Source organism: Merops nubicus, unplaced genomic scaffold (genome assembly GCF_000691845.1).
Source record: "Merops nubicus isolate BGI_N331 unplaced genomic scaffold, ASM69184v1 scaffold13639, whole genome shotgun sequence".
Classification (NCBI taxonomy): domain Eukaryota; kingdom Metazoa; phylum Chordata; class Aves; order Coraciiformes; family Meropidae; genus Merops; species Merops nubicus.
In genome coordinates, this window is record NW_008630272.1 from 3,712 (window position 1) to 16,117 (window position 12,406).

The 12,406-nt window shown below is 40.2% G+C and overlaps 1 protein-coding gene across 2 annotated transcripts in view; it reads left to right on the forward strand.

Annotated features, from left to right (window-relative positions):
• The first annotated feature begins 9,026 nt into the window (after positions 1 to 9,026).
• Positions 9,027 to 12,406, forward strand: part of AGTPBP1 (ATP/GTP binding protein 1) — a 52,104-nt gene continuing 48,724 nt past the window's right edge. For both annotated transcript variants that reach the window (XM_008947238.1, XM_008947239.1), the window contains exon 1: positions 9,027 to 9,058. In XM_008947238.1, coding sequence (XP_008945486.1) covers positions 9,027 to 9,058 — 32 coding nt within the window. The remainder of the gene's footprint in view (positions 9,059 to 12,406) is intronic.

A 12,406-nucleotide genomic window follows, 5' to 3' on the forward strand; every position in this document is an offset into this window, starting at 1 on the left:
AAAATACCTCTGTTTCTTCCAGTGTCTTGAACAGACATTTTTTTATGGAAGAAATACCTTTAGGTACATTATAATTTTTTTTTGGTGACACTAGATACTTTTTGTGATACTGTATACTAACATATTAGGAAGAGATAACTGTGTAGTGTGTAACTGAAGGCATTCTGCCCTAATTTATAATTTAATTTAAGAAACAGCTGATCCTGAAGTTGTCTTTCTCTGGGCTGTTGCCCAGGACTTTAATTCCTATGAGACTTCCACAAAGTAAGATTTGGGATGGTGTGGGAACTCTTATTATTTTTGTTTACTAGTGCTTGTAGAAGGTGGTGTAGGAACTTGGCTAGTTGTCCTGGTTAGGGGTAGAACAGAACTAATTCTATTCAGTGATTTCACTTTTCAGCTAAAGCTCCTGTAACTAACTGCACTGTCTGAAGTTAGCAGCATATTTTCACAGACAGTGTCTGCTTCCAGCAGTGATAACGCTCCATGTTTGGAGTTACCACCAGGGATTGGTGTGCAGACCAAAGTCACTGCTAAACCCTGTGTACCACATGGAGGGGGACGGAAAGTAAAGCCACGCTTGCAGGGAGGAGCAGCCAGGAGAGGGGACCCTGAATTGCCCAGTGGGGTATTCCATCCCCTATCCATCATGTTCAGTATAAAGCTGAAGGATCACGAGGGCCAAGCCCCTTCCTCCCTTTTGCTGCTCCTGCAGTGGTCGGCATCCGAGGAGGACTCCGTCCATCCTGCCTTTGATCCCCAGCCCTGTGCTCCTGAACAGAGTTCCAGAATCCAGCTCCTGTGCCCAGCTCCCCTCTGCCCCTGAGTCCAGCCTGGGACTTTTCCCCAGGGGCTGTCCCACAATACGTCACACGGGGGTGACGTATTGACATTGGGGGGAGCTGGGTTTGATTCTGGTTCTGTAAGTATTTGTATATATTCCATTTTAGTAGTAGTAGTAGTATTTTCATTAAAGTTTTTTCCTTTCTAATCAGTAAGTCTCTCCCTTATTCTCTTTCTCTTCCCCTTTGTGTGGGAGGAGGATTAACAGAGAGCTTCTATTACAGGTCTGGGGGCAGCCCAGACCCTAAACTATTGACACTAGTATAGACAACTTTAGAAAACAAATTTTCAATGCCACATTAGTTATAACTTTGTACATATGGGTTCTGTTTACTGGATTGTGGTGGAGTATAATGTAGGATTTGACACTTTACAACTTAGTTGTGAAACTTGAAGGATTTCCCCAGGTTTTCCATCACTAGAGTTTTAAGCTGAATTATAGATAACCAAAATGTTTATGTATTGTACTGTGGACTGAGCTTTCAGGCTATGAAGCAGTTTGTATAAACAACTGGCATCTCCAAGTCATCTGTGAGAGTTTTAATCTAACAGTAAGTCTCATGTTTTTATTAAGGGAATTATTTATATCCAGTAACTTCGGTAGTTTGTGTGACATTAAAATAGAAATGGTTTCTGTCAAAAACACAGTTTTTCAAAGAAGTGTAGAAGTTGTCACTTGGGGTACTGAACTGTGTACATATCATGTGAGTAGCTGATTAAATGGCCAGAGGGGTTACTTTTGGTACAATTTCTAAGCCCTTTTGGTTGGGACAGTCCTCCTTGTGTTGTAGGAGGACAGTGGAGGCAGCACCACTGCATTCATAGCAGTAGCCACTTGCTGCTGCTGAAGGAGGAGCACTGTGCTGTCCTAGTGAATGTTTCTTGTGTAATCTCAAGTAACATACTGCTGTTTTCAATGTTGTGCAGGGATGTTTGTGGGGTTTTGCCATATTTAGGATGCTCTTTATCATGATGTTGACCTCTCTACACACGTTCTGGGTAGTTTGCTTTTTGGTACTCAGATGGTGACTCTTGCTGTCACTTGTTGCTGCTCATACTGAATTTTGAACACAGGGCCTATTCCTACAAGTGTAAATTTACTTGGGTAAATAGTCTGTTCCTGTAAATTGTTTACTTTTTTTAAACAGAGTAAATAATAAATACTATTTTGGAATTAAAATTGCCTAGATTATGAAGAATGAAGTACTCTTTTTGTGTGATTGTGTTTAAATAGGCTTCTTCACTGTCTTGGAAAGAATATTTCAACCTGTGAACAGTTTCTGAGACTTCAGGGTATATGAAATGATACACTAACAAAGGCCAGTATGTGGTTTAATCTGCACTGGGACTTGGACAAACCACATGCACCTGTGACAGGTAGAGGTGTCTGTCTGGAAGCATACTCCAGAATGCAATCACCTGATCCAGTGGAGGGGTTTGTTTAGCTTTTTTTTTTTTTTGGCCTAGCAGTTACAATATGTGAAATAATTACGTGTTTTTTTCAGTTTATACCTAGGGTTTCTCTATTTAATTTTTTAATTAATTGCTTTTTGACACAATTCTGTCCTCTGAACTTTTGCATTCTTTCTTTTTTTATGCATACTATTGCTTTTCTTTTTATGCTATAGAATTTACAAAGATTTTGCTCAGCTACTTGCTTCCACTATGCTGTGCACTTATTCGTGATTACATTTTTTTTTTTTTTTAGCCTTTCAAGTTGATAACTCCATGATGAGCACAAGTCAAATCTGAGCTTTGGCTTTGAAAATAGTTATGGATGCATCTATGTATACAGAGCCAACCGTTGAAATACGGATGAAGTCTTGCAGGTTTTGCAGACTTATTATGACAGATTTACACACTAAAACTGAAACCTTTTTTTGTTTCCTCATGCATGTGATTTGTTATGTCATTTTTGCAGCTCACTTATTTATGCTAACATATCTTCTTATATAGTGAAAAGACTAAAAGAGTACGCCTTTCTATATAAAGTATATTACATAAAGAAAATTAATTTCTGGTAAATAAAACCACAGAAAATAAAATATAATGCAAGTAGAACATACTTACTATCAATAAACTGCATATCTGAACTTGGTTTTTGGTTATTTTTAGTTACATTTGACACGAAGAACTATTTCCTTTGATGTGTAGTTACAAAGTACTATGCAGGAAGTTCCTTGTAGTAACTCTGGTAAATTTCAGAGGTCTCTGTTTTTTTGGGAGTTGTGTGTGGTTTGGTTTTTTCTTTTTTTTTTTTTTTTTTTTGGGAGGGGGGAAGAGCAGGGGTTAAGAAAATACAAAGATACTTTAAATTTTTTTAGTTACATATATCCTTCCAAGACTGGTGTGTTCCATATTAAAGTATTTTGGTCAGTTGAAGCATGTGAATTCTGTTTATGTAGTAACTTGGATTGTTCTCGGCTTCAGTAGCAGATAGATAGATTATCTTTGTTTTCCCCGAGAAGGAGTTTAGCATGGGAGCTGGTTGGTCTGTTTTTGTTTTGTTTCAGCCTCCAGGGCCCAGGGAGGTAAGCTTTGGCTGACGCACTCTGTATATGTTGCTTCTGAGCACGTCTGGTTTTGTGGCAGGTAGTGCTGTTCTCTTTGCTTGCCATTAGCTTACTGGGTACTGGTAGATATATCTTCCATGGCAGTTGTTTGAAAACATACTTTTTGGGGACATTTTCCATTGCAAGAAAATGGGCCTGATGGCAAGACAGTGTACACAAGACATTTAAAATATATATTTTAAATGTAAATATATAAAAGCCTTTCAGTTTCAGTGAAAAAGAAAAAAGGAATGAAAAAAAACAAAGTGACTGTGAAGGCAGAGCTGCTGTTGATTAAAATAGAAATTCTGAGCCTTAGATCTGAGGTTATTGTGTGTATAACATAACAATTTATTTCAGATATGATGTCACCAAAATGACAGTGAAAGCGCTCTGCGCTGGCATGCTGTAACAGGGACGCTGCATTTTTTTTTTGTATTATCATTATAAATTAGAGTAAGGATTGGAGTTTGGTTTTATGTCTGCCTCCTTTATTGTCCATTAGTGATTAATGGGAGATAAAAGAGAAAATGTTTTACAGTGAATACACTTAGCTTCAGGTTCTGGTGCAGTTAAGCACCAGTTATGCATTACTATACTGAATTTAACTTGATTTCTTCAGTTTTATTTAAAGATGGCACGTAGAAGTTCCACCTGGATGGCTTGCAATAGGTAAAGCATATACTGACTTTCCCCCAAAATACATACATGAGTTTAAGTACCAGAATCTTAAAGAAGGTGCAAGAAGAGCTATGCAACAGTGCATGTGAAGTATTTGCTTGGTAAGATTTACTTTTTTTTTAACACTTTTTCCATTGTTAGCTAGATGAATAGCTAGGAGAGTAAATCTGAAGTTTAGTAGTCTTTCTACTGTTGTATGAAGTTGCTGATATGTACGTGAAAATGAAAAAAGATTCCTCTGAGAGAGAAGACAAACAAGGGAACTGGGACAGGCACTGGTCTGATTTAGGTGAAGAGGATTTTTTTTTTTATAAATGGCATTTTAAGTTTCTTTTCCCCCAAAGCAATGAATTTAGGATCACAAAAGTAAATTAATGCCTAAAATGAGAATAAGATACTGCTTTCTGGAAGAATGGGGAGCTACCTTTGACTGGGCATCAGATACACATAGGTGATATCAAGAACAAAAGAGAGCTTTGTTTTGTGTCCCTAGTGAAGAGTTTGGACAAGAAACATCACAAGTACTGGATATGTGGTCTTCAGGGTTTGGGGTAAGGGAAGAAACCTCAAACCTGGCAGTTGTCAAAGAAAAGCCCAAATCTGGAAGTTTCTTCATCCATATGAGAAGAGCTGGGTCTGAGGCTGTTTATAAAAGAGGATAGGAACATCTGGTTTCTGTGATCTTGGTTGTAATCCTTTTGTGTACTCTTGTAGAAGCTCTGACGTCTGCTCACCTGGGCTACCTAGGACCTCTCACATGTATGTCAGCATCTTACTTGTTAGAAAAATTTCCTGAGAATCCTGTTACACTATCTAATCAGAATTATTGCTGGCCTGAAAAGGCTGAGCATCTTGGTGTTCTGATGCATATAAATCAACTTACTATCCAGGAAGATGGTGTTTGTATGAGTCCTCTGTAGTCTAACAGGCACTCCCAGTAATGCCTAATAGTGAGGTCTGAGTGAAATGGTGCCAGCTTGTTTCTTTAGCCATTGTTTTCAGCAAAAGAAAATGGCTTTGTCAGAGTGCTTGCCATTTTGTGCATCGCTTTGTGGTTAGAGTATTTATCCAAGAAGTAGGTCTGTGGGTTCCGTGTTATTCTGTTACGTGTCAGCACATGCCAAAATTTACGTGAAATGTAAATATCGGAGGGGAGTCCTCTGCCCTTCTGTACAAGCTTTGCCACTGGGAGGCAGTTTGACAGGGCTGAAAAGGTGAGTCAGTGGCTCAATGACAAAAAATTCACCTGGGGGGAGGCAATTATGTGTTTTTCTGGGAAGGAAGGAAAAGGCGAAAATTATATATAACTTCATGCAGTCTATTTAATTTACCTTACTCTTAGTAGTGTTGTCTATCATCAGCAAAGGAGAGAAAAAGGGACTTGGCAAACAAGAGAAAAAGAGAGTTAAGGATGTTGTGAAATGTTGCCCAAATTAATCAAGTCATTTGATATCTGTTAGTGCGTGTAAAGGATAAGATAAATAGGTACACTGTGTCTAGCTCATAGAATCATAGAATGTTTGGGTTGGAAGGGACCTCCAAAGGTGTTTTGCCAATGACTAGGCCCAACAAAAATGATACAGCCAGCAGGAAGATGGACCAATACATAGACTGTATTTTAAACAAGAAGGACATTCCATGAATGATCGCTGGGGGTACAAACAGATCAATCAGCTGGTACATGATCGATGCCACCCCCAACGATCTCACAAAGGACGTAACTTGGCCCACAACAGGTGGTACAAACAGAGACCCGAGGTTGCCCACAGTTGGCATGGGAAACAGCCAAACCAGCAAGCTGAACACATGATAAAGGTGACCACATAGTGACTCTCACCCGATCCGCCCGTGTTTGCAAAGGTCTAAACAGACCAGGGCCCAGCTCCAGGGAGAGTCAGGAGGTCTGCCCTGAACCAGGAAGCTCTGTGGAGTGCACTCCACAGACAGACACTCCTGACTCCCTGCAAGTGGTCCCAGCTTTTATCCCCCAGTCGACACCTGACCTTTGTCCCCTGGGGCTCATTTCCCTTATGGCTCTCCCTGCAAGGCCGGCCGCACCCTGGAGGGAAGCTATAAGGCAAACTCATCACCTCTTTGTGAAGGGCTGTGGGAATCACCCATATGTCAACCTTAATTCAGGGGCTCGGAGTTCAGACCCCAGCATTTCAGAAGGTCATCTAGTCCAACCCCCGTGCTATAAGCAGGAACATCTCCAACCAGGTCAAGATGACCATCCTTGAGGTTGTAAGAAGTGACTAGTTAAGGTACTCTGTTTTATGAGTTAGTCATCCATGAAGGAGAAATGTCCTGGAAAATATATAAAGCATATGTACTTCGAGTTTTGAGTAACTTGGAATAGTCAGAAAGTGGTAAATGTAATCTCTGAGTGAACTAACCTTTTTATAATAGTGAAAATCAAACCCCCAGGTGAAGAGGCCCCTGCCCAGGAGAAACCCCTTACTCACAGAGCATGTGGCACGTGAATAAGTGTTGTGTAATCATGAGCAAATTACTAGCCAATTGCTAGTGGTGGGAATTTGTTGGAAAAGTATTAATTGATAATTTTATGTATAAAAGATGCTCTGGGAAGTGCCTGTGTGTGCTGGCTTTGTGGGAAAGCACCACATACCCAAACTTGCACTGCTTTGCAGTAAGCAGCAGTGTGTCTCTGTGTGTGAGACCGGCTCTTTGCACTCCAGGTACTGGACCCTGTTTTGGGACAACAGTAGTGTTCTTACAGCGAGTGCAGCTTCTTAATTTGTTTGGAACTTTACCTGTGTGGGGAAGTTTCCTATGAAGAAGCTGCCTGTGCAGGTGAGAGGGTGGAGAGGATAACATTCCACAGACAATGTGAAAGGCAGAGGGAGATCGCACAGAATACGGTATATATCAACTTGAATTTTAACTAGTCAGTATTCTCTGCTCTTGTCTGTTCCCTTCCAACCTCTGACTTTTTAAAGGAATAGGTTGTTCTTTTAAGCATGGAAGAACTGATGCTAATTTATCCTCTGCTGTGCTACCACTGATGGACAAGCGACATTAAATGTGTTTATGTTGAGTGGCATTAAATGTTTTTAAACTGAGATTCATACACCTTCTGCTTTCTACTTATTCAAAGTAAGCATAATATTTGAAGGTTTTTAAAATAGTTTTGAAGTTACTTTTTTTTCTCCAGCTAGTGAAATGGTAGAGAGATTTTGTTACTTTAGTATGCATAAATGTTCCACCACAACTCTCTGGATTGCTTATAGAGGCATTTCTATAAATCTTATTTTTCACCTGCTACATCTCTCTGTTGTGTTTTTTTTTTGCGTGTGTGCTGTTTTGTTTTGTGGTTTTGTTTTTTTTTTTTTTTTCTTTCCCTCTCTCAGAGGTTCTTATCTGCTTCTTTTCCTATTCCTGGAGGATTTGCACATTAGCACTGACTGCAATACTTTGTGATGAATTTAGAGTAAAACAAACTAAGACCTTGACGTTAAGATAGTTCAGCTCTGTAGCTGGCTCTGCTTGCACAACTGTTCAGTACAGTGTAATATGTAGACACTGTTGGCACTGGCAGACTGCTCATCATCTCTCTGACAGCAGATCAACACTGCAAGCAAAACAGCAGTTGGCTACTTGCATTTAAGAATCTCATATTTTCCCCCCAGTAAGAACTGCAACCTGGTTTGAATACTCCAGACTTAATAATTTGTGAAATTGTCTGCACTGAGGTGGACTCAACTACTCTCCTGTAACTATTAATTTTCTTTAAAGGAAGTCAACTTAATTTACACTTGAAGGATACTTGTACAAATCTTAAGACACCTGTTGACTTGAGTCAAGCTGGAATTCTTGTGAAAAGCTGAGCATTTGCTTCCTGGCTGCCAGGAAAAGATTTTGCTTTCAGGTAAGTCTGTAAATAAGCTTGCTTCGTACTAATCTTCTTTAGCCTTTTAGGAATTGAGGTGTGGAATTTTCTAAGGAAAAAACCTGATAATTTTATGTGCTGAATGACAAGGAGTTGTGAGGAGTCTTACAAATTTCTCTTGGGGGGGGGGAGGGGCAGGGCTGGCTATTTGTGCTTTACTGAGCTTCTTGCCTGCATTTCCCAAGAGAACAGGTGCTTTATCTTCTGCATTCTTACCACACACTTTTGAACATCATTTTTTTTTCTTTACTCTGTCTTCTACCTTAAAACTAACCACTGTGCCCTTTGGAGACGCTGGAGTTTTTTTTCACAGCGGAAGTATGTGTCACTCATACTAGACCTCAACTGGAAGTACTGAGGTTCAGTTGATGGTCCTCTAGACTGCAACCTTAATTGCTTGGAGGCAGCGTTTGAGGAGGCAGTGTACCCTGAGGACACTATGACCTTAAAAGGATAGGAAAATTGAGTCCTTAGCACGATGTAGTTTCTGTCCAAGAAATGTATTCAGGTCTTGCTTAAATAAGAACACCAAACACTCCATGTTTCTTACTGTGCCGCTAGTGCTAGTTACCCTATAGACACATGAAATGACAGTGAGAAATAAGTATGTTGTGCCATCTCACAATGTTGTCAATTAAATTTAAAGAGCTGTATTTACAGGCTTCAGCAACAGCATTTTCCAGTAAAATTCTGTCATGGATGTAAAAATACTGTTAAGTAACTGATAAAAATTCCTGTTTTATTATAATCAGAGTCTCTGAGCTGGGTGGGATTGAATTATAATTCAGGATCAGACTTAATACTTATATTGCAATAGTTTATTTTAAAAGCTAGATCAAATAGAGTGAAGAGAGAGGAGTTTGTGACAATATGGAGAAATGCAGTTGATGCAAATTACACTAGAAATGTTAAGTAAGTTAGAGATATCCAATGTGGTGATAGCATTTCATCATTAAAGAACAAATTATTGTGATAATTTGTAGTTGTTTAATGTCTTCCAGGTTATCAAAGATGATGATTTGAAGAACCCGGTTTCCGATATGAACAAAGTAAGAACATCATCTGAAAAAAGGTAAATTTAAAGCTGTAGTGACTTTTCCACATCAAGCTATTTTGGACTCATGAGAAAGCAGTCTTCATCTTCATAAGATAAACAAAATATACATTATGGGTCCCAACTGTGTAAATTGATGCCCTGAAACACTGAGGGAGTCAATATTGATTAGCACAAACTTCATATTTAATTGGTAGCTTCACATTTAAGAAGTGCCTTTTTAAATATCAAATCTTCAGTGTATGAGTCGTGTTCAAATATAAAATTGTGGTGGTTTAGCCCCAGGCGGGAGCTGGACACCACGTGGCCTCTCACTCACCCCCCCAACCCTGCAACAGAGGGAGAAAAGGGAGAAAAATACAAACCCTGTGGGCTGAGATAAGGAGAATTTCATACAGGAACACAGAAGGAACAGCAACCAGCAGTAACAATGGGTATAACAACATGTAGCAAATTGTACAAAGGAAAGAGCTCACTGCACAGGCTCTGGGCGGCACCTGCGGCTGCACCCCCTGGACCCCGGCCACCCCCTGGACCCAGAGCCCCCAGCCCAGAACCAGCCCCTGCCGCATGCCCACCCAGCCCTGTGCCCAGCCTGGCCCTGCTGGGGTACCTCCAGTTTTGGAATTTTTTCCTGCTGGAGGAAGACCTCCTCTTCCCCCTGAGGGCACTGAATAGTGTTGAGAAGCACTCGGTAGCCCTGGGCCAGGCCCCAACTCATTGGTGTCACATTTCTTGGGGTACTTGCTTTACCAGTTTGTTGGGACTCTGCACTTCTTCAAGGGTGGAATTTGAGAACATTGGGGGTGACCATTGGCCTAGGCACTTGCCCATACCCTCCCACACATCCTGCCAGTCATAAGTATCCAGCCCTGGGACAGATCTCTGGGTGATGTTCTTAGAGCTGAATTGTGTAACATGCTGGCCTGGAATTTCCAAGGATAGACAAAATTCTCAAAACCTGAGAGACTCTCCTCCCCCATCTCACCCAAAGATTGTGTGAGATCACTGTAAAATGGCAAGGCTGCTTACACATGCACATTTGACTTCATAGCCAGTGACACAATCATATCATAAGTTGCTATCACCCAATAGCACAGGACAGGATGCCTGACCCCCTTCCCAGAGATGGCAAACATCATCCCAGATTAACACAGGACCACCATGCAAGCAAATTGGTTAATGTTGTGGATAGGCACCATTTAACTAATACCAAAAGAGGAAAATAAAATTTGTGTAACAAGATTGTTTTAATACACTTTGTTCAGATTCTCTCGTTATCTCAACCCTTTGTGCTCTATGTTGGGCTCCAAAAGGACTGTGGTGGTTTAGCCCCAGATGGGAGCCGGGCACCACGTGGCCCAGCTGAATCAGGACAAAGATATACATTAAATATAATTTGAACAATTATCAATTAATTTAACAATTTGCAAATATTGGCAAAACATTCAAAAAAAGCCTGCCTACTTTAAAATAGTTTTTTAAAGGCCTGCTGTCATGTGCTCACCAAAGACCTGTTTTCTGTGGTGGAAGAAGACACTGTGTGATCCATCAGTGTGCTGACTGATTGCAGACAGCCGTTTCAGAGGAAGTAGGTACAGTTGGAAACTGAAGGTTTCCAATAACTTCCTTCGTTTGACTATTATCTTCTGGAAGGCTTCTTGCAAGATGAATAGCCAAAAACAATTCTAAAATAACTCCAATGGCCTTCATGGCAGCTTATAAAAATTCATTTCTCTTTCTCAGCATGAACAGGCACCAATTTTAGCATTTGTGTAGCAAAAGTAGTCTACAATGAATTAATGGAGAGTTGTGAATCTAACACTTCTCCGTAGTCAGAGTAAGAAGGTTTAAACCTTTAGGAGTTGGTGGAACTGGAAGTAACATCACTGCAGTGAGGGATCATTCTTTAAGAAGATGTTTTCTTGATGAGGGGGTTTTCTTTTGGATGTGAACCCCTCAAATCTTCCATTTTTCATTGTCTGGGCAGTTGCTTCCTCTCTATCTACTCATAACTTTCGTAACGAGAGAGGGAAGAAAATCACAAAGCTTTCTGGTTAGCCAGGGTCACATTGTATGCTTTGGCAACAGTCGAGATGATGGTAAGCTTGTTCATGCTTTCTTTCTGCAAGGATTAGTGGTGTGAGGGGTGTTTTCAGCTGTGGTGTTTAAACAGGAGATGGAGAAAAGGGCTCTGCCTGTGGAGATGTGCAGTTTATGGGATCAAATAAGTCTGGTAAACTTTACCTTAGGATGCTTAAAGAAAGTCTTAAATCTATCCCAGAATAATAATTGTTAGTTGTCTTCAGAGCTCATGAGTTTTGAGTTAAGTAGTGAAATACAGAGTTGACAAATCTAATGGCTGTGTTTGTGGGAGTCAGGGAGCAGGAAAAAAAGTAGCTGTAGATCACCTATCCTCTCTTCCTTATGCGGAAGGATCCTGGAAGAACTAACCAAATGGATGAGGCTGCCAACAGCCAAAAGTGGTTTGAGTTCTTGAAAATACATCTAATGTTTCTTATGTGAGAGAGTAACAGGTCCCGTTAAAATACCACATATGTGTTTAAAGCTTTACTAAAATTGCTATTGCATAAGATTGCCATCAGGAAGCTGAGGCAAGGGCTCCATCCAAGTGCTCTGGAGTAGAGCACTGAATGAATATCAAAGCAGTGGTGGTTGATAGCTGTCAGAAGGAAACAGTGCACAGTTTGTTTCCGGATGTGCTCTTTCTCATTCTGGTTACAGTTAATGACTGAAAATAATTTTGAGCTTTGACTAATGATCTGTGAGAGAAGAAAATGAGATCTTGCATCCAACTTGAAGCTGGAAAGATCTGCAAAAATATTGGAGGACCAAATGATTTCAAAATAGTCTTGTGAAATGCAGGAAGTAGTTAACAATATTTGATAGAAATGTGTGAGGTACTGGGCTTAGAGAGCTATACCACTGCAGTGGATATCAGACTGTCATATTTGTAGTGAGGAGAGACAGAAATACTAAGATTAAATTATGTGGTGAAAAACTGTCAAATGAAGGGATGCACAGTGTTACAACAAAGTTGCCTTTGGTTATTGAATCACTGTTTTTGCAGGCTGTTAGGGACTAGTTGGGCATACTTCACAAGGAGCAGATGTGTTCAGCTCTGAAGAGAATAGTTTGTTTGATCTTAGGAAGTTACCTCTGGTGCTCTTTAGTAATGATTTTTATAACTAAATATAGTACAAACTCTCTAACCCTTATTGACTACAGAGTGCTCTTGTGATAAAGCTTTAGAATGGGTGGGGTGAAAAATATGTCTTTTAGTAATAAGGGTGATTCATGTTGTGGGAAAACAAGTCTGCTATGAAAGGCTGACCACAATGTTCA